General features: G+C 47.3%; 13 protein-coding genes across 13 annotated transcripts; 6 read left to right on the top strand and 7 right to left on the bottom strand.

Annotated features, from left to right (window-relative positions):
- Positions 1–22: 22 nt before the first annotated feature.
- Positions 23–1,770, top strand: COCVIDRAFT_21720 (hypothetical protein; the record flags this gene model as incomplete). Its single annotated transcript, XM_014706771.1, has 6 exons — positions 23–156; positions 225–873; positions 931–1,162; positions 1,221–1,288; positions 1,361–1,465; positions 1,555–1,770. The coding sequence occupies 6 exons, from the start codon at positions 23–25 to the stop codon at positions 1,768–1,770; spliced, it is 1,404 nt and encodes a 467-aa protein (XP_014562257.1).
- Positions 1,771–1,982: 212 nt separating this feature from the next.
- On the top strand, positions 1,983–3,576 carry COCVIDRAFT_84446 (hypothetical protein; the record flags this gene model as incomplete). Its single annotated transcript, XM_014706808.1, has 3 exons — positions 1,983–2,523; positions 2,579–3,015; positions 3,085–3,576. 3 exons carry the CDS (start codon positions 1,983–1,985, stop codon positions 3,574–3,576), a joined length of 1,470 nt encoding a protein of 489 aa, XP_014562294.1.
- Positions 3,577–3,756: 180 nt separating this feature from the next.
- On the top strand, positions 3,757–5,441 carry COCVIDRAFT_84547 (hypothetical protein; the record flags this gene model as incomplete). Its single annotated transcript, XM_014706807.1, has 5 exons — positions 3,757–4,125; positions 4,175–4,307; positions 4,359–4,722; positions 4,773–4,854; positions 4,911–5,441. The coding sequence occupies 5 exons, from the start codon at positions 3,757–3,759 to the stop codon at positions 5,439–5,441; spliced, it is 1,479 nt and encodes a 492-aa protein (XP_014562293.1).
- Positions 5,442–5,758: 317 nt separating this feature from the next.
- COCVIDRAFT_84476 (hypothetical protein) lies at positions 5,759–7,048 on the bottom strand (the record flags this gene model as incomplete). Its single annotated transcript, XM_014706806.1, has 1 exon — positions 5,759–7,048. The coding sequence occupies one exon, from the start codon at positions 7,046–7,048 to the stop codon at positions 5,759–5,761; it is 1,290 nt and encodes a 429-aa protein (XP_014562292.1).
- Positions 7,049–7,248: 200 nt separating this feature from the next.
- On the bottom strand, positions 7,249–8,081 carry COCVIDRAFT_32732 (hypothetical protein; the record flags this gene model as incomplete). The annotated part of the gene is made up of 3 exons (XM_014706805.1): positions 7,249–7,534; positions 7,593–7,965; positions 8,018–8,081. The coding sequence occupies 3 exons, from the start codon at positions 8,079–8,081 to the stop codon at positions 7,249–7,251; spliced, it is 723 nt and encodes a 240-aa protein (XP_014562291.1).
- A 358-nt stretch (positions 8,082–8,439) lies between these two features.
- On the top strand, positions 8,440–9,281 carry COCVIDRAFT_84291 (hypothetical protein; the record flags this gene model as incomplete). The annotated part of the gene is made up of 2 exons (XM_014706804.1): positions 8,440–8,916; positions 8,970–9,281. 2 exons carry the CDS (start codon positions 8,440–8,442, stop codon positions 9,279–9,281), a joined length of 789 nt encoding a protein of 262 aa, XP_014562290.1.
- Positions 9,282–9,416: 135 nt separating this feature from the next.
- On the bottom strand, positions 9,417–10,426 carry COCVIDRAFT_11169 (hypothetical protein; the record flags this gene model as incomplete). Its single annotated transcript, XM_014706738.1, has 4 exons — positions 9,417–9,550; positions 9,616–10,088; positions 10,138–10,201; positions 10,252–10,426. The coding sequence occupies 4 exons, from the start codon at positions 10,424–10,426 to the stop codon at positions 9,417–9,419; spliced, it is 846 nt and encodes a 281-aa protein (XP_014562224.1).
- A 341-nt stretch (positions 10,427–10,767) lies between these two features.
- Positions 10,768–11,846, top strand: COCVIDRAFT_21714 (hypothetical protein; the record flags this gene model as incomplete). The annotated part of the gene is made up of 4 exons (XM_014706770.1): positions 10,768–10,975; positions 11,025–11,091; positions 11,178–11,651; positions 11,720–11,846. The coding sequence occupies 4 exons, from the start codon at positions 10,768–10,770 to the stop codon at positions 11,844–11,846; spliced, it is 876 nt and encodes a 291-aa protein (XP_014562256.1).
- A 505-nt stretch (positions 11,847–12,351) lies between these two features.
- Positions 12,352–13,715, top strand: COCVIDRAFT_84229 (hypothetical protein; the record flags this gene model as incomplete). Its single annotated transcript, XM_014706803.1, has 5 exons — positions 12,352–12,528; positions 12,594–12,884; positions 12,935–13,011; positions 13,070–13,159; positions 13,223–13,715. Coding segments are annotated over 5 exons (1,128 nt in total), but the record flags the coding sequence as incomplete, so codon positions are not given.
- A 427-nt stretch (positions 13,716–14,142) lies between these two features.
- COCVIDRAFT_11166 (hypothetical protein) lies at positions 14,143–15,270 on the bottom strand (the record flags this gene model as incomplete). The annotated part of the gene is made up of 3 exons (XM_014706737.1): positions 14,143–14,252; positions 14,308–14,795; positions 14,846–15,270. 3 exons carry the CDS (start codon positions 15,268–15,270, stop codon positions 14,143–14,145), a joined length of 1,023 nt encoding a protein of 340 aa, XP_014562223.1.
- A 357-nt stretch (positions 15,271–15,627) lies between these two features.
- COCVIDRAFT_21711 (hypothetical protein) lies at positions 15,628–17,060 on the bottom strand (the record flags this gene model as incomplete). The annotated part of the gene is made up of 3 exons (XM_014706769.1): positions 15,628–15,678; positions 15,852–16,183; positions 16,292–17,060. 3 exons carry the CDS (start codon positions 17,058–17,060, stop codon positions 15,628–15,630), a joined length of 1,152 nt encoding a protein of 383 aa, XP_014562255.1.
- Positions 17,061–19,789: 2,729 nt separating this feature from the next.
- Positions 19,790–19,972, bottom strand: COCVIDRAFT_84226 (hypothetical protein; the record flags this gene model as incomplete). The annotated part of the gene is made up of 1 exon (XM_014706802.1): positions 19,790–19,972. A coding segment is annotated over one exon (183 nt), but the record flags the coding sequence as incomplete, so codon positions are not given.
- Positions 19,973–20,490: 518 nt separating this feature from the next.
- Positions 20,491–22,482, bottom strand: COCVIDRAFT_84449 (hypothetical protein; the record flags this gene model as incomplete). The annotated part of the gene is made up of 9 exons (XM_014706801.1): positions 20,491–20,653; positions 20,724–20,884; positions 20,939–21,203; positions 21,268–21,378; positions 21,432–21,600; positions 21,658–22,053; positions 22,105–22,174; positions 22,230–22,322; positions 22,381–22,482. 9 exons carry the CDS (start codon positions 22,480–22,482, stop codon positions 20,491–20,493), a joined length of 1,530 nt encoding a protein of 509 aa, XP_014562287.1.
- Positions 22,483–24,965: the final 2,483 nt, after the last annotated feature.

The following is a 24,965-nucleotide window of genomic DNA, read 5'->3' as shown; positions in this document are numbered from 1 at the left end:
GAATAAGCATGATGGCCTCGATATGCCGAGCCTTCGATTCGAATGGGCAAATGGCCAAGGTACAGAAAAGTTCTTCCGAGGCCATTCTGCCGCAAGACATTGGCGCGCGACGATGGGTCCCATCTATCGGATATGGTCGGGCTTACGCCCAGAAGTGTAAGGCTAACCCGCTCACATCCTCGAATGGGTTGAACATAAAATGGCTAAGAACGCGTTGAATCCAGCGTCTTGACTGATCCTTCGCATACCCGCCTATACTTCCGAAAGTCCCACCAACACATCAAGGCAGCAGACAACAACTCTGGCTGGCTCTTTGGCGAGGTTTTGGGTTCGTGTGTTGGTCTTGTCAGTGGCGCGCGGTGGCATGCGTTGCGAAGCGAGCTTGAGCCATCCTTCACGCAGTCGGCTGCAGCAGCACACATGACAAGCATCGTCGAGAATGCAAGAGCCTTTATATCCAGTGAACTTCTGCAACAGACGCTCATCAACCAGAAAAATGATCATGTCGTCCCCATCAACCCGTCCAGAGATTTGCAATTCTACCCCTTCTTCGTCGTCGCTGGTATGTTATTTGGCGATCCGCTCTCACCTGAGCAGAAAGCGTCACTAAGGGATCTGGCACCATTGAGAGAAGAACTATTCCGGGAAGTGATTCGAGGCGGGGTCAATCGATGGGGTACTTTGGCACGTCTCTTTCAGTCCAATGGAACCAAGTTATTGGGGAAATTCCACATGCAGTGGCTGCGATTTGTCGAAGAGGCATATGAGAGAGGAAAGCAAGCAGAGGATAGTAAGAGGAATGACTCTGCAAGACAGTTGCCAGTCGTGAAATTGTGGGAAGCTGTGAAAGAGGGAAGAATATCTGAAAGAGAGGTACACAGACGCTCGTGCTTCATCATTCATGGCTAAGAGTTGGACTGACCTGGATAGTGCCTGCAAACTATCGATGAGTCCCTTTACGCCAATCTCGATGTCACCACCAATGCTGTGGCATGGAACATAGTACTTCTTGCACAGCATGCAGAAGTGCAGGCGGAGCTACGTAACGAAGTGCTCAGGTTCCGGCACGGCGACTCGCAATCTTATGCGCAATATCTCAATCGAAATGACACTCTGCTGAACATGTGTATTCTTGAGGCATCCAGACTACGACCTATACTTCGTAAGCCAAGATTGCAATTGAAAGCTGTAGGGTGGCACTGACAGGATGGGCTTGCTAGCTTTTTCCAACCCCGAATACTCACCTGATGAGGACATTACTATTGATGGTTTCACTATTCCACGAAATGTATGGATATAACTAGTGCAAGACTGAGATTCAGATGCGAAATTTGGCCGTTTTTTGCTAATCATCTGCCAGACTAATGTCGTGGTCGATTCTCATGCCATTAACGTCAGCAATCCATTTTGGATCGATGGGAATAGGTATAATCCTGCGCGACACTTCACTCTGAAGAAAGAAGAGGTACGTTGCTTCAATTTCCACCGTTGGCAATTTCCCATCTCGTCATGGCACGCCAATTGGGTTTCCGCTTCTCACATGCATATCCATAGGTGCGCTACAATCTTTGGCGATTTGGGTTTGGACCAAGGCAGTGTCTCGGAAAGCACTTTGCTGATCGTATACTTCGCTGTATCACTGCAGAGATGGTTGCAAGCTATGTGATGTCGGTTCCAGGGGTAGATGGAGAAGTGAAAATCCAGAAGGATAGCTGGGTCAGTCTGCCTGATGCAGTAGTTCAATGTGTTCCAGTCACGGCAGGCAGTTGAGACATGTTCTCATTAAACTTTCTACTACATCCTGAGCAGCATCTCCGAATCACAACCTCCGGCACTGACACGTTGTCGCGGAACAATGCGTACATATGTCATTTCGCCGCACATCTCGGCGGCCGAGAGATGCAGCGAGCCTCTTATTTCGTTCACTCATTTATTCAAGCGGGCAATGTATATTTGAGAATTCAGACTTCATTCGTTCCATCATGGCGCCAACCAATTGGGAGTTTGCCGGTCTTATTACACATTATTTTCGTCTTGCATCTGTCTGGACTCCCGAACGTCCCAGGCTTCCCCTTATCGACGCACCAACTGTTTCTAGCGGCGAGCACGAGCAACATGATTCAGGACTCTCATCACGAGCCCTGGAGGCTTTAGAATGGTTCAAGGAGACGTATAAAGAGCAGCTAGGGAGAATTTCTGAACCTGGGGGAGATAATGGAATCAATGCTGTTGACATGATGACAGCTGAGAATTGGCTGTGTCGTGACGAGTTGGTAACCATCTATCGAGAATCTGTTCAGCGTGTCCTTGCTGCACATCATCTATCGTATGCCCCCGGGTTTGGAGGAGATCCCGCCCTCCTGCTCGCAGCGGCTAGATTCTACAATGCATTCTTCAAGCCGACATCCCCAGTGCTACCAGAACACATTGTTGCTGGAGCAGGATGTAGCTCTCTACTAGCAAGCCTGATGCATGATCTGTGCGGGCCGGGCGAGGGTGTACTGGTTGAGGTGCCTTATTGGGGTACTGTCGATGCTTGTGTTGCGATGATTGATATTTTACTGACCATTTGCCGCAGGTGGCTTCGAGATGGAATGCATTATGCGTGCACAGGTGCAGATGGTTCCTGTAGATACTACAGCCTACTACTCGTCTCCCGAGCGCAACCCTGAAAAACTCGTTGCATGCTACGGACGAGCTATGCAAATGGGGAAATCGCCGGTCAGAGTGTTGTTACTCTGCAATCCGCACAACCCCCGCGGCCAGTTACTTTCGGTCGCCGAATTGCAAGCTCTCATCGATTTTTGCCACCAGCATCGCCTGCACCTTGTCAGTGACGAAATATACGGCCTTTCCACATTCGGATCCAAGTCGGTACCGTCGCCGACGGGCCGACAATACACTCCCGTCACGAGCAGCTTCACCTCGGTGATGAGGTTGAACGTACCAGATCCCAGTCGTATCCATACACTGCATGGGATTAGCAAGGATCTCGGCAGTAGTGGTCTTCGTCTCGTAAGCAGGCCTTCTCGGAGACTTATTTGGGACTATAATACACAGAGTGCGCTAACGTCATGGGGACAGGGCTTCATCGTGACCCAGGCCAACCCTTTGCTTCGCATGTCGCTAGCCATCTCTAACCATGCCAAAGTGTCCACCATTAGTACCCTCATGGCAACCGAGTTGCTGGGCAATCACGATCGCCTGAGCGCGCTGCTTAGCACTAGTAATGCGGCGTTGCATGGCGCTGCCGACATTGTCGTCAACTTTCTTGCCACACATGATGTGCCATTCTACCCTCCTATCGCCGGCGTCTTCGTCTGGGCTCAGTTGGGTCATGGATATGTGCACAGCCTTGAAGACGAGATTGAGCTGTCCAAGGCGTTCCGGGCTGCTGGCGTCGAGCTAGTGGCCGGAAGGAGCTGCAGAGCGCCACAACTCGGCTGGTTCCGCATAACTTTTGCCCTCCCGGAGATAGATCTAGTTCGAGGCTTGGAGCGAATATCAAGTGTCTTGGATGCGATGCGTGACAAATGCTGCCCTGAAGGGACGCGGAAGCTTTTGGTTGGTGCGTGACGGACGCCCGACATAGCGGAAAGTTACTTAACGGAGACTTTTCGCTGACTTTTGTTACTACTATCATCCACATATAGCTAGTACCATAGTAGCCCCTTCTATCATTGACTTCTTCTTATAACAATCACGCACCCTTTGTCTGCCGCCAGTGTACACAACATTGTACTCACAACACTAGATATGGCCGTTCTTCCCCCATATGGCGACGTAACACGGCCGACCGTTGCCTGGTCCGTTGTTGCGGTTGCATGTGTAGCCAACTTTCTCGATCTTTTCCAGAGCTCCATGGTCCTATTTGGACTACCACCCATTCAAGAAGATCTTAATTTCACGGTTGAAGAAATCAACTGGGTGCTGGTAGCGTACACAGTCACCTTCGCCACTTTCCTGTTAATCGGCGGGCAAGTAGCAGATCGTGCAGGCTTACGCACAAGTTTCCTTCTGGGAACTGCAACTTTGACCTGGTCGAATATATTGTGTGCATTCACGCCAAATCAGTCAGGTTTATTGGCTGGACGAGCACTGGCCGGTGCTGGAGCAGCCTTTACTGTACGTCCTTGCTTCATCCGAGCACGTCCTCATCACTCACTCTCTGTAGACAGCTACGGGTATCTCAATAATCAGCCATGTATTCCCTCCAGGGAAAAATCGGGAGGCGGGCCTCGCACTCTATGTCTCGTGTGGACCTATCGGTACAGTGTTCGGTGTCATCGTTGGTGCACTCCTCACAGGTATATTTCGCCATCATAGCCGGTACATCGTCTTGACTGACCGTTGCATAGCCTCACCTGCAGGATGGCGTTCGCTCTTTTGGGTGACTGTCATCTTCGCCGCTTTTGCCTTTATCCTAGGTTTTTTCATGATCCCGCGTTTCGAGCGCCCCGCCAACAAGCCCGCCGTCGATTACCCTGGCTTATTCGCCTTCACTGCCGGAACCGCAATGCTAGTTTATGGGCTCAACAATGCAGAGAGTAGAGGCTGGAAAAGTCCTGATATCATAGTAACCATCGTGCTCGGTGTATTAGCACTCGTGGCTTTTCCCATCATTGAAAGCAAGGTCTCTAATCCCGCGATCCCGCCCACGATCCTCCAGGATCGCCATGTCCAGCTGCCTCTTACCATATTCATGTTCATTGGTGGGGGATGGTAAGTCTCCTTCTTCTAACATCAAATCAACTTATGCTAATTACAAGCAGGGTCACGTGGTTTTTTGTTGCTACCCAGATCACTCTAGTCTCGCTGAAGTACAAAACTGTCCTTGCTGCCTGCTACTTCCTTGTATGTGCATATCTAGTAAATTAACTTTGTAACGCCTGCTGACCTTGAACATAAAGCCCGCCACAGTCTGCGCAATGATTGGGGGTGCCATTGGTAACACAGTTGTCGGAAAGGGCCATGCCAAGTGGCTGATTGCCATTGGCTATTTGGTGAGTTGCGGAGCTCTTGTGCCCTGGGGATTCGTCGGCCCACAGTTTGGCATATGGTATGTTATAGTGTTCGCTATGCTGTACCTGTTTGCGTCACCTCCCGTCTCTGTCGGAGCGCAGTCCATCGTGCTGGGTCGTATTGACACAGCAGACCACGGGACTGCATCCGCCATGATGAACGTCATGTACCAGTTTGGCAGCTCCTTGTTCCTTGCAGTGGTCAACGTCGTCATGGCCAGCACCAACGAGGGTGATCCCTTAAGAGGATACCACAACGGTATGTGGACATTGCTTGGGTTCACGGCTTTCGGCGCAATCATCTATCTCGTCTTATATCTGCCATTGCAGACCACGACCACACAACATATCGATAAGCGGGAGCAGAGTCCGGAGCTCGAGGCAGAGGAAGGTGGAATCGTTCATTCTGCTAAAGCATAGAAGAGGCGGCCGGACTAGCGGATAAGTATTATATAGCCATCATTTTATCCACTTACAATGTATATGTAAGCACAATATGTCGAGTGTGTATAATGAATAGAGCATAATTCTATATGAAAGTAAGTTGTTTTTCTCTATATGGTAACGTAAGTAATACATTCATTCATAAATGTAACTATGCACTACTTCAATTTAATATACTTAGAGTTCTTGACTACTGTATCAGAACTCTTGAGGTTATGCTACCATTCTAATATGGTAGATTCGCTTACGAGTAGTAGTAATGAGCTTTGAGTTCTAGTTATGTGAAAACAATACTACACGGGACGAAGGTCGATAGCGCACGGCCAGGCCCTACGTATGGGATAGACCTTCTCGACGCGCCATCCTCCCAAACGAGCTAGCCTTTTCCAGTCGTCAAGATATCTCTCCTTTCCATTCGTAGTCATCATCATGACAAGATCACCATATCGCGCGAGTCTTCCGCTACGGCCCGGCTCTTTCACTGATTCAAAAATTAGGAACCTCGGTTCTACTTTCCCAACATCGCCCACAAGGATGGCCCTTCGCACGTTCTGAAGGATCTTGACTACCATGTCATCGCCCCAATTATGCAAACACCACTTCATGACGTATATCTTGCTAGGTGGAACCGCCTGAAGGAAGTTGCCTTTGATTAGGTCGGTGACTTGATGAGCGACATCACGAAAGCGCCCAGTTTCCCCAAAGAACTCGTTCTTTGCAAGGTCAACGACATTTCCCAACTCAAGTATAGAACCACGGAGAGAAGGGTGGCCACGTAGAATCGACGCGAGGAACTCTCCATTGCCGCCACCGATGTCGAGGACGCACTCTCCTGCAAGCTCGTCGCCCCATGGATAATCTACAGGCAGGCCTGCTGCTTGGGCGCCCGCGCCCGCACCTAGAGTGCGATGGAACTTCTCGGCAAGAGCGGGCTGCGTCTCAAGGTAGCCAAAAAGGGTTGTGTTGACATCAATGCCGTAACCAATCTGTGCAGCATTGCGAGACTCGCCAGTAGCAACGGCTTGAGGTATGGCGGAAGCGATATTATAGAAATCATTAGGGTACAAATCTGCCCAGCGATGCCATTGCGTCCAATGCGAGCGCATAAGGAGTGTTGATGCACGGTTGTTGGCATAAATGGCAGAAGATGCGCTCCCATCCGGCTTCGACATTTTGGTGAAAATGCCCTTGTTCGTAAGGGCATCAAGCAATTGGTCTAGGCGTTCAGGCTGAATGTTGGCGTGAGATGCAAGTTCCGAAACTGGCAGAGGGCCATGTTCGCCTAGAATGTCGGGTACGCGGGCAGAGACAACAGTAGCCAGTACCTTGCTGTCCAGGTAGCCAAAGAAGCCGTCTGTGAGCAGGGAGACTGACGGCAGCAATTGAAGCTGCAGATCATCCAATGAATCGATGAGCTGGGTCGCTAGCTTTTCTGTTACGCTGTCTGGTAGTCGATCTGGGTCATGTAGCAGTGTCTCCAGTGCTTGTGCCAAAGGGGGGGATTTCAGCTCCGCTGTAACGTCCGCAATTTGCCGTTGGAGCCCACTCAGGAGAGTGTCGATGCGTTTCTGTGATTCAAGCATGATGATCCAAGATTGTGTTGCTCTCCACTCCCAGTGGCTCCAGTGTACTCTCTACTTATCTAGAGTGCAGGCGATTCATTACTACATTGAGTCCGAATTTTCGGACGCCGACAGGCACGTGTCGGATTGCAACAGCATTTTGACTCATAGCCCCAGCTCTGCGACAATATCAGCATACCAGATCATATTTTTCATTGCTATCAATTATTCGATCTATCGTCATTCTTGTCTTCGTGTCCAAATCGAGAAACACGTGACCATGCCCGTTGTACTGCCGGTCGCTCGCTCATCCGCACGCTCCACTCACGCACCTTGGGCCACTGCCCGAAATCTAACCCAAACAACTTCGCTGTAGACTCCATTGCAAATGGCAGTGTTGCAATGTCGGCAATTGTTGGACGATCCTTGAGCGCTAGATAGTTCTGGCCGGGTTGAGCCAGGCGCTTTTCCAGAATGCCATATTGGACCTCTATATTCTGCGCTAGCCTATATGAAAATTAGAATTGACCGACAGACCATTTCCAGATCAAACAAGAATTCGTACTTTTCTGTCACAGCCGGGATCTTGACCGGATGCAGCGCGTGGAAGTACAGCCAATACTTGGCTGTAGGTCCCAGCGCAGCTGTATGCAGCGTCAGCCAATTCCCTACTTCCGCTTTTTCACTTGTGTCTCGCCCGCTGAATGAACCGTTGGTGTCGTAACGATCGGTAAGATACGTCAACGTCGATGTAGATTCCCAAATTCGAACAGGCCTCCCATCGTAAGTGTCTTCAATTGCCGGAACCATTTTGTGGGGATTGATATCGGCGAACCAGGCCGCTGACACACGATCAACAACGTAGATGTCGTGGGGTATGCCAAGCTCTTCAATCAAAATCAGTGGTTTGACTGTGTTGTGTGTCGAAGTCGCAGTCCCTATAACAAGGCTCGTAAGAATTTGTCTCACATTGCTTTAAACTGTACACACCCTTCACCACAAACAGAACCAATCCTCCTGTCGGAATATCATGGGGGCGTTCTGTCAATTCCATCGCGTATGATCTGTATACCTTAGGCTCTTCGCTGTACGGGTAGACTGCATTCTGTTTATTGACTTTTTATGGTAACACTGTGTCTCAATTTTCGGTCCCCGTTTTGTCGGCGAATATAACCCCTGCTCTTTAACAGACCTAGGAAAGCATTTTTGTAATCGGGACAACATTAGTCCCATTTCTTCTTGTCGCATATGATGGAGTTCATGAGCATCTCTTACCTCTCATAGCTTGCCCAGCAGGTTGCATCAACTTGTCATCATCCTTAGGCCTCGCCATTTGCTGTTACATGCCCCAGTAAGCGGTTTTAATTTCTCTCCCTTTCCGCTAATACCATCAGCCCCACAACGCGATCTCGATGGCGACTTTCAAATCTCCGGATGTCTGGTATCTTGCCTACGGTTCTAATATGAGATCTTCTGTTATGACCGGCAGGGGAATAAAACCACTCGATGCCAAGACTGTAGTTGCACCAAGATACTACCTCACGTTTGATATCTCCGGCGTACCGTATGCTGAGCCCTCATTCGCAAGTGTGGCCGAGTTCCCCGATGATATCGACAACAAAGACGAGACGCTGAAATTGCATCTTGGCACCACTGCTATCCCTGTCTTACCGGTTCATGGGATTGCATATTTGCTCACAGCTCGAGATTATAACCGCCTTGTTGTGACGGAGGGCGGTGGCGTGGCATACGATGAAATCAGCCTAGAGGCATTGGTGTTGACAGAAGGTCAAGTAACATCACAACCAAGCTCACAAAAAATCATCGCGCGTACGCTCAAAGCCAAGTATCCTCGACGCCCAAACGGCTCCCCGAGTGCACGCTATCTGGTTCGTGGAATGATTGACATACACGATGTACTGAGAACTGATGTTACCTGCAGGGTCTACTGATCCAAGGCTGCAAAGAACATCGGCTCCCTTTGGAATATCTGAATTACATTAGCTCGATGCCCTCCTATACAGCAAATTATTGGAACCCAGGCTCACTTTTATTCTTATTACTCTGGCGTCCGTGGCTACGAATTTTGATTAGACTCATTCGGATACGGACCGACGAGAACGGGCACTGTCCACATTGGCTGGGAATCCTGATTCTTACAGTATATGAATATATGTGGAGCTATCATGATCGGGTACACTCCAGAATCTGGCAATGCGGAGATGGGACAAGATTAGAATTTAGAAGATCTTAGCCGAGGTACATGAGTAAGAACCCTACAGGAAAAAGATGTTACAATGTACAGTCAGATGTATCATCAAAAGAGCTGGTTTACTTGACAGCAATTTCCATCTGCATACATTGCCCATCTTGTTACAAGTGTATCAATCTAGTTCAGTGACTTTTGCCCCCATGCAACATGAATCCGTACTGTCAGATGGCATGTCTCCATCTCCTTCGTAATCTCTGACGGCAGGTCTTCCCACTCGTTCGTCTCCAGGCCAAGTCTATCTCCGTGATGTTCTGGAGAAGGTGGTGGTATCCGTCAGTGATGTTCACGATAACAAAGGAATTTGCCCATAACTTACGAACGTAGGCTTGCATAAACATTTCCATGACTTCCCGGATGTTCTTGCTTCCTTTTAGCCCCAATTCAGGGTCTTTATGACCTGAACCTGCCGCGATGTCGAATACAGTGTGATCTACGTTTACCAAACCTGAATCTTTCAGCCACTGCGCTTGTTTTCCTGCAGCTGTCGGATCTGCAAATAACGCACGAGCCAACTTGCGCAATGTCGAGAAAGCGTGCGGCTGATGCTGCGATTCTGGATATGACACCAAGTCGACGTCTACCAACTGAACCCACCCACCACGCTTCGTTGCTTTGATCAGATGTTCCAGGGCTTGCGCGGGATTAGGGAGAGACGCCCAGATAAAACGCTGGTGGACGAGATCAAAACAATCATTCCAAGCTGAGGGAAAGTCGTCCATGAGGTCTGCTTTGACGAGTTTCAAGTCCAAGTTTTGGGGCAACCGCTCGGCAGATGGGAACAAATGGTCGCTGTAGGCATTGTTATTCATTGACCCTCCAGAAGCATGTCAATTCTTACGCAATATCAAATCCAACAAAAGATGCTTGAGGAAGTTCACGTGCAACATCGAGACACCAAAGACCTGCGAACGTCACGATAAGCGTAAACAATCGGTGCAATGTAGAGACATACCATCGGCGGTCGCAGAATCCAATACCTTCAACGGCAGGCCCTTGTGCTCGAGAGGAGCAAAGAGCAACACACCACCCGTGCTTCCCTTAACCCACTCATGCTGATTGCGCAGTCTATCAATTTCTTCCTGATTATCTGGCATGATATAGGTGTAGTCTTCTTTAGGGACGACCATGATGAAAACTGTAAAAATATCGATTGTGGAAAGGATAATGAAGAGTTCGTAATTCGGTCAGGTCTCTCGCTCACAAAAATTATTTTTGACCAAAAATCTATCAATGCGACCGTTGTTGCGTAGAAAAACACAGTCGCTTACAGTGGTTGATACGAGGTATCGGCGGCCCAAAATTCGGCGACCGACACTCCGGCCTAGCGGATCTTTCCATGATAACAAGCAATAATAGCATTTGTTGTTCAATAAGTGTGGTTCACCATCATAGGGAGTTGTTGCTGAGAAGCTCTAAGTTTCCTCTTTTGTTTTTCAACGTCACAAACCGCTCAAATTATAAATCAAACATGTCGACAGTAATACTCGATGTTGAATCAGAGACCGAGTTGGTCAAGGATTTGAGAAAGAGGTACATCCTTCCTCATACCAGGGATGAGATTGAACGCATGCAGAATCAACATGAATGGGTCAAGGGATGCGCAAAGGGCCTCTTGAAAGCACCACTCGATCAGCATAAACGCGGACTGCGAGTTCTAGATTCTGCAACTGCTGACGGTAAATTATACGCACAACGATACCGGCGATATGTTCTCATACGATACAGGCTTCTGGATGATGGACCTTGCAGGTATATTGCCAAAGGATGCGGAATTTGTTGGTTTCGATATTGCGTTAGTACATTTCTCTTGATCCCAAGCCCTCTCTTCTTATCGGAACAATCTTCCAGACTTGACTAGATCTCTAATATGTACAATAGACCCGAATTATTTCCCCCTCCATCGGAGCTGCTCCCAAACATGAGTATGCGTGAGCAGAATCTCGTTCAACCCTTTCCCCAAGAGTGGAAGGGCTCCTTTGATCTTGTCCACCAGCGCTTCGTGATCTCGCTCTTCAAGGATGACGAGATCAAGATCGTCTTCAACAATTTGCTGTCCTGTCTCAAACCCGGGGGTTGGATCCAGTTCTGCGAGCCAGATTTCGGTACACCCGTCTCAGAACCACGAGACAAAACCCTTGCATTCCAGATGATTCACAAGCTCACAGGAGAAGTTATGGCTGACAATATGGCCGCAACCGGGCTAGCCGGTCGATTGCGAAAAGCTGGACTCATCAATGTTGGTGTGCAGATTGTGGATATGGTGGCTGGCAACGCTCATGAAGATGCTGAAACTGGTCAAAGGGGTTTTAGAAATATGCTATCGATTCTGAAATACTTCCAATCCGTCACAAAGTAAGTAGGGCCGCTCACGTCCCCCTCAGTACTTTCGTCTTGTCCCTCGAGCCTGACATAGATATTAGACCAACTACTTTCGGAATGACAGAGGAAGAATGGAAACGATTGCAAGAGGAGTTTGCCAGGAATATGAAAGAACATCGTACAGCTATCCGCCACTACTTTGTATGGGGTCAGAAGCCTTTAGAGTAATTTTCTTAGCACATCATGGATCAACTTAAACAGTTGAAATTTCCATCATCAGAGCACATTCCCTCTTGAAAACATAGGAAGACTTGTTATTGCCAATTTTGCAATGGTCGCGGCTCTCTTTTGCAACAAATTATATAATCAGCAGGTGTGAAAATTCGTAGTATTTATCTTTGGCGATAGGGATAAGTGTTAGCCACCAGAACATCTTTAACGTCCCAGCTATGAGCACACATGTTCACATAGGCCTTTTGCGAGATAATGGTGTGAACATGACAATATCGGCCACCGAGATCTCGGGCATTTTCGTCTTCAAACCAAGGCGTTCCGTCATCATTGTGGCGCCGACCTTCCCTTTAAGATGGCAAAACCAAGTAAACACTGGAAAAATCCAGAGAGCTCGATATGTCCCCGACGCAGAATCACCTTGAAAGAGCTTTCGCAGTTCTGCGTGATGTCCCACTAATCGGTTTGTAAATTTGAGACCACACATGTGACAATCTGATTAATAATTGCACAAGATGGACACAATGATTTTCCATACATCATCCGAGGATGGTACCTGAATCAAGTCAACGGTGCAGACTTCACGATTGAGAAAATGCCAATTGGGCAAACCGATATCCAGCGTATGCGCGATGGCCAAGTTGGAGGACAGTTTTGGAGTGCATATGTTCCCAGGCCAGTCTGCAAGAGGTCCCCCACTTAAACCGAACACTGACTTTACATGACAGTCCACCTTCGGCTAAGCTCAACAAATTCGACTCTAGTGAAGAGAATTTGCTCTGCCTACAACGCACGCTACAACAGATTGATCTCATCCACTTGATGATCGAAAAATCGCCGGATCATCTTGCCATCGCGGAATCTGCCACTGATGTCATGCCAATATTCAAGTCGGGGAAAATTGTTAGCCTTCTAGGTATAGAAGGACTGCACCAGACTGCATATAGTGCAAGTGCACTGCGCATGTTTCACCGATTAGGCGTCCGGTATGCCACGCTCTCGCATAATCACAATAATCACTGCGCAGATTCGGCCGTAAGGATTCGTCCTAATCTATGTGTTATGATGTTACTAAAAACAGGTAGACTGGTTGTTCCGAGTTCAACGGTGGTTTATCGGATCTCGGAAAAGATATGCTGCGAGAGATGAATCGGATTGGCATGTCAGTAATAATATCTCATCGAAGTTGGGACTTTGTCGCTAATACTTTAGAACTACAGGATCATCGATCTGTCGCACACTTCTACAGAAACTCAGAAGCAAGCTCTGGCAATATCGAGAGCTCCAGTTATATTCTCTCACTCATCTTGGTCCGCAGATACCCCGTGGTCCTATTAAGATCGTAAGCGGATTCACTGACAGCACTACCACAGCTACACGTTATGTGCACATCCGCGCAACACTACGGACGATGTACTACATTTACTCAAAGCGAATGGTGGCGTGATAATGATATGTTTTCTTCGTGAACTGATCGCCTCGGTCCCCGCCGAAGCGACACTCTCTCGAACTGTAGACCATATTATTCATGTAGGTGAGGCTATCGGTTACGAGCACGTAGGCATCGGCTCAGACTTCGATGGTATGCTACGGGGTCCCGATGGACTTGAAGACACAACACGTTATCCCTACCTTGTTGCCGAGTTGCTCCAGAGAGGAGTGACTGAGGCTGACGTTAAAAATATTGTGGGACTCAATGTTCTGAGAGTCTTTCATGAGAACGAGAGAATCTCGCGAGCAATGAAGGAAAGAGGTGCCTTTCTTGCGCTGGATATGATTGAACCGTTGTGGGAAGATGACATAAAAGTGCAACTGAGGGAAGAGCGAGCTCGGGTGCGCGCATTGCATGGGAGAAAGTCTGAATAGGGATGCATGTGAATACTCAGAGCAATGCTATTCAAGCTTAGTTCTGTGATCAATTGGCACATAGACACGAAAGGTTTCTGGGAGATTATCTTTCATGCAAGCAAGAATATGAGCAATGTGCCCACACGCTACAGCGAGTCAGTCCCTTCCATAAAGACCCTGGGACTTGTAAGGGACAGCATGACTTTAAAAAGCATCCCTTCAGCTGAAGTATTCGCAAATAGACTTTTTAGATGTCTCATTTCTTTCATTGATATCTAAGAATACTACGAATAGGATATCATCGAATAAGTAACCAAGTGGCATTACACTGTTTTCTTGCCAATGCTCTCAAAAATGGGTGGCTGTTGCTCCCTGACCTATTTGTCATGGAAGAAATCATTTCATCAAGTCTCATGTGTTACTAGAGAGTGCAGCTTTGCTTGAATCAAATTCCGGCCTTCTTCTTCTCCCCATTCATTGTACCATTAGCTGCTAACGCCTTTGCGCCTTCTTCATTGCAGAGTTGGTAAGATACTCCAGATGCTGCTCTAACACCTGTGATAGTCAGTAATGATTTCAATCTAAGAGGAAAACATTTAGGTCAACATACCCGTTCCCATAGAGACAGCCACTTGTTTCAGCAGTTGCCCCGCATCACCTGGGACAAAGACTCCTGGCACACTAGCCTCAGAGAACAGTGGATCAACCTTCACTTCTCCAGTTGGAGCTGCCATCTCAAGGCCCAATTGATCGATAAACTTCTGGCCAGCTGCACGAGTGGCAGGTTTATCTAAAAGCATACCCAGCTGCGCATTGTCACCTTTTTCGAATGCTACACTGATGCCCTGCTCGCCATCATTAATTAATTTTTGCACACGACGAGTGTCGAGTTTTACGCCCGCCGCCAGTGCTGTATCAAACGCTTTCTGCAATGCTGTATCTCTCGAAGGGTTGGGTGGGCCATTACTGTATATAGTAACTGAGGGATTGAACTTGAGAGCCATGAGCGCGAGCCCGAGATAGGCGGGTGACGAAAAGCTCAGAATGCCAATAGGCTTGTCTTGTTGCTCGAAGCCATCGCAGTAGAGGCATTGATATCTTCAAATCATGAGCAAGTCATACAAATGGCAGAACAGTTCAGAACATACATGTGGGACGGCCAATTCTCGCGATAGCCGGGAATGTCTGTGGGAATGACGTCGGCACTTCCAGTGGCTATGATAAGCTTGCGACCAAAATAGGTCATGCCTCCGTCTGATTTGGCGCTGAATCCATCGTACTGATCAGGATCTAGCTTGACACGAGCGACTTCGCCAATAGTACTGTTTGAGAATTGTATAGAGTTGTACTTTGATTCGATTTGGTTGCGGCCTATAGCACGGAACTCCTGTGGATTAGTGCCGTCGTTGCCGAGCACAGTGTGCATCGCCTTTACTCCCGAATTGCGGTAGATGCCCGAATCAAAGACGAGAGCGGAACGCTTGACACGACCGAGCGCCAGGGCAGCGGAAAGTCCAGCGGGTCCGCCGCCTATGATCAGGGCATCGAATATCTGTGAAGCGGCGACCAGCATGTTGTTGGTATGTGTAACAAGGATAGTGTGTGTAGCAAGAAGTAATGCCACGAGGAGGTGGGGGACGGATTTCGTGGAAGCTGATAATATCATCAATTGTCGAGGCGAAGATGAACGCGGAGAAACGAGTCTGGCAATTTTTGGCGATGAGGGACTCTGTCATTTCGGACATGAGTTGTTCTCTTTCAACGTTGACGTTCTTTGTTTCCGTGGCACATGTCGCCGGCGTATGTCTCCGTGCCAAGCACCACCAGGCGCCGGCGTATGTCTCCGTACGTAGCGACTACCACCGCTGAATGTCTCCGGCAGCGCATCACTGCAAAATTTCTCGGGAGCCACTTTTCGGATACCGAAACATTAGGATTCAGAGTCTGTGCGGTTATCCGTTTTCTGTCTCCGTTTTCCGAGCTGGGGTTCGTTAGCTTTATACCTATGTGTCGTTATCAGGGCTTTAGCTGTTTATTGTCCCAGTCATTAGTTATGAGTCATTCCGTTCCCTGTAATTTAGAGGCTATAAAGTAACATATTTACTGCTTCATCGATATATAATCTAATCATTGTTATATCTTTTCATAGCAAACTTGTAGCCGTTCTAAAGACTGGTCGAAACATATAAGCTGCGGTACTGAAGCTATCTCTCCAGTGATAGCTGAAGGTAGTTGCTGGGTACCTCCCTCTTCCGAGTCGCTGGCTACACCTTGCATGATTTCGCGAAGCAATTTGATGGCAGTTAGCAGCTTCCAAAGCCTGCACGCCAACAGACGGCGTACTAGCATCTCCTGTTCGTCGTCATCGCATACATCGTACGTGCCCAGGTGTAACCTGAAGTGAGCTGTACTACCTGCACTCAGCATTACCAGAGATTTCTCAGCCAGCCCACCAATGAGCTGGATTATTGTTGTGACTAAGCTGACTGCAGCTATATCCTTAGCGCACTTTGAGCAACTACTATACATGCTACATGTTAAGCATGTCTTCCGCACCAGAAAAAGAAATTGATCCGTACGTTCGGCAGACATACCAGCGCCGATCAGGGTCGTCAATGGTGGCACGAGCGTTGCGATGCTGGTCAGACACTGACATTGACTAATAGCAGGGCTTGTGGGTAGTACTTGGTGTAGTGCTAGCGTCGTAGGGTCTTGGTGTATTGTTGGTATAGCGGAAGGCGACTCTGGAAAAAATTGGTGCAGTGCATCAAGCCCGTTAGAGGCCCAGGTGTGATCGGGGTTCCATAACGTTGCAGTAGGGATACCCGAGTTTTGACTAGTATCAGAACTATCGGGGTACGGAGTTTGGATGCAGTCGTTATTGGTCCAGGATATGCTCCCCACATCACTGCTTTCCGGGGCTACCGAATCAATGGCCGTGGCACTGCACGCAAAGCCATCGACGCTTGAGCTAGGAATATCGGGATCACTAGCTGTTGGTTTGCGTAGTATGCAGGCCGATGCAAGTGACTCCGTTAGTACAGGTCCCTCAAATTCTGCGGCATTAAGAGCGGCCGCTCTTTTCTCGCGCTCGATCGTCTTACGGCTGCGGCTTCCTTTGGGCTTGCCCGTTCGCGCTGATGTGCTATAGACACAATTTGTTGCAAACTCTCTGCAACGAGCACATGGTAGACCTCCCGAGCAACGGACTTTGGCTCGATGACAACTGTCGCATGCCGAGCGCAGTTTTCGCGCTTTTGAGGATGCGACAATGTCATGAATAGTCGTGTCTTCGTCGTTTAGTCCTTTTATTGGCAGGGAAAGTACCAAATCGTCTGGTTTGGTGGAACAACCTGAGTCCATGGAGCCGGGTAGAGAAGTAGTCGATTGCGTAATTACTGTACGGATACACAAATGTCCTGAGCGGCAATTAGTATGTCGTGATAGGCGACTACGGATGCGATCACCTTTACCGAGCTAACGGCCCCTATTCACTTGTATAATTGTATTTTCTTGGATCTAATAGCCCGAGACTTGCGCAAACCCTTTGCCTTATTTATGTAGATGAAGGGGCGACTGTTAAATGGGTAGCCACACTGTAAGTATTGGAATACAAAAAAGATACCCACTCAGGACTAGCTGCGCTCTAGGCCATGACTGGTATCGCCCTATGCTACGTAATCTTGTGCAAAGTCTAGTTCGAAACACTGCCCTTGCTTACAAGGAACTCTGGACATAGATCGCTACCTTATTCTACTTCGGTACAAAGGTGCCTTTTAAAAGTTCTTACTAACAGAGATCGTCTATATCATTACGAAAATACCACCGAAGCTTGATTAAATCTGTCTTACCACCCCTTGCAATACTTATCACCGATATTATATCCCGGGGCTAGCTAAGACAATACTAGACCAGTAGTTTCTCGGTTCCCGAAAGCTGAATGTAAAGTCTTCATGCATGCTGTTTGGTAGAGTGAGTATGTGGTGACAGGGCCTGTTACTGGGATAAACTTCACACCTGTGGAGGCCCCAAAATGCGCGTACACACGACCGAAGCGATGGGCGTGAGCTGGGAACTTTTGCACTTCAGCGGGAACTAATGCATAGCAGAGAACATCGATAGAATTCAGCTGGTCGGCCTGTTAAACATAGAAGGTAAGCGCAATGCCGAGTGTCTAGCTGAGGTGCACGGGGACGTTCACTACCTCCTTCTCATCAAGTAGCTCGATAAGCCACATGGCGTTTGTAAGAGAATATTTGGCGGTAGTCGCTTCCAGTAGTGACAGTGGAATCGCGTGTTCATATTGCGTTGGCTTTTGAGAAAATATGCGCTCCGGCATCGTGAATTTGATATGCACCTTGGAGGCATGATTGCGGACGACATAGTAGTAGGGTCGGAATACAACCTCCAGATGTCGCTCCGGAGACGTGTTGACGATACAAACCCCTCGGTCGTCAATGAATCGACCGACCAGTAAGAAATAGTCACTCTCAGCGTCAAAACCCCAACGAGAGGTTTAACAACACTGTCGCAATCAAATTGTCAATCGAACACCCACCGTAGAGAGCTAGAAGTGTGGCCTCGGCCTGTACCGACTACGTATAGGATTATCCAAACTACCATGATAGCTTGAATCCAGCTGAACTAACATCACCCGAATATGGTTTGTCCTTATCAAAGCCTATGTACATATAATCGCTTTTGGGGGGTCACCATTACCCTGCAGCTTGAACAGCTCGCTGTACCTCCCCTTCACCTCTATTGAGGCTCGATGGGTTCCTTGCTCAATAATCCGGCCATGCTCAAGCACTAGCTACAGTCAGAACATTGATAATAAGTGAAGTAATTGATATTGCATTTCTGGTGACAGTAAACTCACCATGAATATAATAAGCATGCTTTACAGTGCTCATGCAATAGGCCACGGCGGTTGTTGTTCGACCGCGTGTAGCTGCATCTAATGCCTCCTGAACGATCCTTCTGGACTCTCAATCTAGCGCTGAGGTTGCCTCAATGATAAGCAGAACTTTTGGGTTTCGAAACAACGCTCGCGCAGTCGTGATCCTTTGTTTCGGGCCGCCTGAGAACATAATACCTCGTGCCCCAACCGTTGTATTCAATCTGTCTCTGGGATGATAATCTTTGTAAGCCTATGAGATCTTAGGAATCAGAGGGAGAGAATACTTATCGTAGAGATTAGATGAAACCACATATGTTAGCATCTTTGCATGTCTGTATCACGGCTCCCTCGCTGGAGCCTCTATTCTCCACGTCGAACACAATATTATCACGCACTGTCCCATCGAACGATGTTGACGATTAATTGAACAATGCCAGCTGACTTCGATCAGTTTCAAATTCTGATCTTTGGTGTTATTTGAGCCAAAAAATGATTTGACCATTGTCTGCATGAAAAAAAAGCGTTCTATGAGCGAGACGACGGTGCTCTTGCCGCTACCACTACCCCCAACCAAAGCGACGCATTTCCCAGGCTGGATGACGATGTTAGCATCAGCCAGAAATATCCAGCCTATATAGTTGGGATAGCGAAAAGATACGTTTCGGAGCTTAATAGCGCTTCTATTGACTGCACCGTATGCCTGGTCGTGAATTCTGCGCCTACACTCATGATTCTGAGAATCAAGATTTGAGCAGGGAAGACTAGTGTCGGGATCCAGCCCTTTATGAAGCTGATGATTAAGACCGATACAAACATGGCAATTACGGAGATCGTGACTGTCGCTTTGCCCGTCATGATATTCTAAATGAGGCTGATATCTATCGTAAGGCGCATGTTCATTTCGCCGATGCGGAACCCGTCAAAATAAGCAATCTTCTGGCGAAAATGGTAGTGAGGCACCCCTCACTTATATGTTGTCCGACGCGTTCTCCCGCTAGAGTGCAACCAACGGTTTCAGCGTAGATCTAAATTCAACAATGGCTCAGTAGATGTAGAAGAGACTGAACCGACTGAACCCTCCGGTGAAGTATTACAACATGGCGTCGCCAATGGAAAAGCCGCGAAATAACTTACCCATGTTTCGCAAAAAAAGTCTGAAAATGATTTGTGTCAGCTTACCTGGATATTCTAACTAAACCAGGAGGATACTCACCAGAGCGAAAGGAGCTGCTGCATCTTCTATAGTAGTAGTGATAGCGCTCGGGATGGTGATTATCTTATCCAAGTTGCTTGTGCAACTTGGCAGAAAGCGAGCTGGATAGTGCCATGAGGTTGGAATCGCCATCTGGGCTCGCTGCATAGCCGTCTCATCTTCCCCGGAAATCAACCCAGGTCACTCTAGAGATGGCTTTTCCTGAAGTGGGGTATCTCCTACGTCCATGGTGCTATTCGCAGTGCTCCGGCGGCTCACCCCGCTGGCCATTGTGTTTGGCAAAATGGGATACAAGACGTCGCAATACAAGTATTAAAATTTTGTGTCCCAGATGAAGGAGTTGATGGTATGCGGTTCAGACGAGGTCATCGTATTGGTTATTGGTGTTGGAAAGGTGATCTTCACTTTCGGCTCTATCTGGACAACTCGATGCAACGATAAATTTTGTGAACAGAACTCAGAAAAAAAGATTGGATAAATCCTAATTGTATCCGTGATGGTCATTATCGCAGAACGCTGATCATCAACTTGACTCGGCATCCTAGCTATTTTGCTAGGGTACGTGGTAGCATCCTCCTCTTTTTATCCAATCATACACCAAATACGCAATGAAATCTCATTTACCGAGTGTTCTAAGCATCTAACGTTTTCTCGTACATGGAACATATATTATGCGCCACTTAGGTAGGCCTTCTGTCCTCGAATCGAACCATCAATGCAGGCTTCCACCACATCACATGCAAACGGCTCTCGTGATCCCAGTCCAGATTCTTATTTACAATATCAAGATCGTATTTCCATAGCATCTTGGATAAAATCAAATTGCTCTCCATATGTGCAAAGCTAGATGCATGTCAGCCCCGAAACTCTTATTATAACCTAAGAGCTGTTCGCGCAGCCTTTTTGGACTTACTTCTGACCCAAGCAGCCTCTTGGTCCCATAGCGAACGGCTGGCTAGCTGCCTTTGTGTCGGTAGAATTTGGATCCATCCAACGTTCGGGTTTGAACTTGTTCGAGTTGGTGAAGTTCTGCTCACTATGGGTCAATGTCCAGGCGTGTGTGAACACCTCAGCCTGAACGTGAAGTCAGTGACGTTTGCAACATAAGCTCAGAAAAAGCATTCTTACGCCGGCCGGGACATAAACGTCTCCAACGTTCATGCCCGGGGACACTCTAGGGAAGCCTTGGCTGCCAGGTGCGTACATCCTAAGTCCTTCGCTGATAAGAGCCTGCAGGTAAGTGAGTTGCTTAGCCGCTGTAGCATTGATCTCATCGTAAGATGAAAATCTGCCCCTAACTTCTTCCTGAACACGGGCAAGGCATGCAGGGTTGCGCAGCAGGTAATATGTTGTTGCAGCCAGGAAAGTTGCGGTAGTTTCCGCACCCGCAATGCTAAATACAAGTCAATAAAGAGACAACGTCTTTGGCAAGAAGATATGTGGGATCAAATACATACGTCAAGGTAGAGGCATGCGCTGTCATTTCCTCCTTGCCCACGGTTCCTTGTTCATACCCCTTGACGACAGTGGAAAGAAAATCATTCCGACTAGGCTTTTTCGCTAGACGCCTGTCTTGTTTTCTTTATTTCACAACACTTTTGGGTTGATCTGTTTAGCTTACTGCTCAATTTTTTCACGACTGTACTGAGAATTCTGGTTTTGCACGGCCAGTGTTGATGGGAAGAGTAACTTGGCTAGTCCCGCGACGAATGGCAAACGACGGAGATTATCAATCAGGGTGATGAAGTAGAGATGGCTGACCAAAATCTCTGACCAGCTGTGGGGCTTTCCTGTAACATGGCAAAGTTAGTGAACAACACGGACTAATTTGCTTACAAGAAACTCACCAGCATCTACGCTATGAAACGACTCTCCGAAGGCCATTTCGCCTACAGTGTCAAAAGCGACCATTTCGTACCATTTGGTCATGTTGAGACCTTTCGCTTGCACTCCATCTGTACCAAGCCTAGTAATGAATTCGTCAACTGCTTTGGTGATAATGTCTTCTTGCTCCATAAGAACCCTGGTTGAAAAGGCAGCGGAAAGCATCTTACGCATCTGACTGTGCTTATGCGGATCGCGCTCGCTAGCGATGCATAGAGATTTGAAGCCAGCCCCCAATACGTCATAGAACTCGCTCTTAGTGGGGGTGGGTGCAGCGCCAACGCGGTGTCCGTAGATGGCTTTCCATGACTCAACAGACGCAAAAGACAATTCATTGGGCGATACTCGAACAACGGGACCTTTGAAGCTTTATAAATGGGTTCATTGCAGCGAGAGTCTCAGGTGCCTACCGTATTTACGGTGCTGTGCTTCGATAGCAAGGTGAAAGCGACCAGTCTGCGAATGATAGATGCGCCATAGCTGTTCCAAATCAGTAACAAAGCCACTGAGAACGCAAAGCTCTGGACTCTCTTACTAAGCTGGACCTTGCCAAAAACGGTCCGGGAAAGGACGCAAGTTTGTGGAGATAAGCATTGTAGATGCCAACAGCCAAGATATATAGACCGACCTACTTCTTTGTTACATCGCAACGCCTACGCAACATCAGTGGTGTTGAAGTAACTTACGATAAGCGGAGTACGAATAACAATAACTGCAGTAGATGCTTTAGCAGCCGCCGATAAAAGACTAGCGAGACTCCCCATCCCAGATTCCACTTGGCCAATCATTTTGCGTTCAAGGTGCAAATATCTGTGTGGTTGTCACAAAGTGTATCAATTATGTCTCCAGTAAGTGCAATGCGGTAACTGTCCTTGATTTATGTATCCTTGGAGCTGAATTGACTCTTTCTTTTGGTGTACGATCTTAAACCCAGGCTCTGCTTATGTTGGCGCTAACTGAGCTGAGCATTACCCGACGCAACGATAACAGTAGCGCTCGGTTCATCCTATCAACCGATGCGAAAATTGCAGGAGGCCCAGAAGAGTGTGTTCGCTAATGGGCGGGATCGCTCATTCAGGACAGGTGCATTATTGAGACCCGTGCGACATATCGTTCCTTCACGAAGAAAGTCACAACTGCAGTAAAATTGCCAAGGATTTAATTTAAAGATGACGCTTAGAAAAAATGCACCTGCAGCAACATATACACCACGTCTATTGCCTGTTAGTGTACTACCTTAGCAGAAAGATGGATTTAATCGGTAGTGGGTGCATTGTACCTGAGTGTAGTCTTGCGCTAAACCCTTGATGTACCGCATCAGATTTTCATTATACGGGAACGTCTTATCCTGCCTTCGCCTCTCAATCGAATATCCAAGCTAGTACCCCCACTCGCAGCACATGACGTAGAGTACCTCCTTTGCCGCTACGTATGTGAGAGACGTCTCATCTGCCAAAACCTGCACTGCCAAGCAAAGCACCGAACCTGTGGGATGACCCGTTTGCGCAGCCAGAAGCTCCTTATCTCAGCATCAGATATCTTTGAGAACGAAGAGATGCTTAGCGACGTTTTGTTCAATGTGTTGAACGGATGCGAGCTCCTCAGGTGAACTTAGAGACCTAATGAAGATATCATTAGAGAGCAGAGAGGTCTGTGGAAGGGCATCTTAGCGTGTCCATATTTTTCCATGAAGCAATTTGACTCACGCCTTTCCGATATCTTGTTCTCTGTAAATAAGCAGGGACCCATGCCACGAATCGTCAATCGGGTCTTGTCGGTCCAATCATGCATGAGAGTGAGTGTCGGCTCTAGCATGTAGTTCGCTGAAAGTTTATAAAGTCCGTCTCTGTCAGCTAAAAAGCTCTATGTACTAAAAACAACTAACTGGATCGCAATGGTTCTTATAGAACAAATCTTGTATAACGTTTCTATAATTATGTCAGATATATCGATCTAGATCCTAGTAGCGTACCTCATGGGCGAGTGAGCCACAAGGGCGGGAAGTGAGGCCAGTGCAGCTTATGAGAGACAACTATGCTGCCTTTGACTAGCGTGAAGGATATCGACATCCCTATGGGAGGTCAAAGCATATAAACTTCTAATCAAACTTTGATCTAGAATAGCCATGCTCTAGATAGGCATGGCTGAAATGTAGAGAGTAGAAAGAAAGATAAACAAAGCTGCACATCAAGCAACAAGAAAGTCGTTTGAATCTACAGGCCTCAAGCCTCTATGAGCACGATACAAATGAATCACATTATCAACTCTTGTTTCTATTTCTCTATCCACTGAATAAAGGTAGGTTGTACTTTTAACCCATCAAGTTAAGCATTGCTAACAAAAGAAGGTCACTTTGCACTTTATGCTAGCTGCCTTAATTGCTCTCACCACACATGCGTTCGCTGATCACTGTGTTTTGGTGCCCGGGCTCCCGTCGGAGAAAGAAAGTTCCTGCTAAATTACTCCTGTCACTGGAACCAATGTCTATAGAGCTAGCCGTGGAACAAGCGTCGTCCTTGACTTCGCACCCGGCACTGGCAAGAATTATGGCAAGATGCACGCCGAGAATCACCTATCTCGGAATCTTATCATTTCATTTATGTTATCAGAACTAGACCAGCTTTGATATTTACGGTGTATTTAAGTTGGGCTAAACAGCGCTCCTAATATAAATCTCGAGCTACGCTAAACTATTATATTAGTATCCTTGAATTAGTCATATAGTTAAAGATTAAAGTTCCGTTTTATTAATATTAATCATTCATCTAAATAAATTAACTTTTGAATTTATACTATTGATAACTCTCTATAAAGATGGTTAATCAAGTACTAGGTATTATAGTAAATGTTACTTATGAGTAGTGTTATGTAATAATTGTGCCAATCTAGATGGTGCGCCCAATCTACTATCTATAAATAATAGCGTGGTAAGTTAGATCTCAACCTTAGGATCGTTTTTCTTAATTTACTCTGCTAATAATTACCTAATTTAGATATTTAGTACTCTTTTTAATAACTCTTAATTTAAGCTTTGTAACGGCTCAGCACCCGTTCCTACATACATCCGAACAGGATCCGAACTAGGGTACGATTCGGCCTAGTAGGAAAAACGACTATATAAACCTAACCTCTATAATAGCTTATTAGGTAGATTTTTAATATCCTTTCGTAAAAGGTCTATAGGTGTCTATTTAAATTAAGGCTTATTTAATGCCCCACGTGTAATAGGCTGTGCCTGTAGAGTGAAAGCACGTGATTATATCACGTGCTC

Source organism: Bipolaris victoriae, assembly GCF_000527765.1.
Source record: "Bipolaris victoriae FI3 unplaced genomic scaffold scaffold_1, whole genome shotgun sequence".
NCBI lineage: Eukaryota > Fungi > Ascomycota > Dothideomycetes > Pleosporales > Pleosporaceae > Bipolaris > Bipolaris victoriae.
This window is presented reverse-complemented; position numbering and strand designations above follow the sequence as displayed.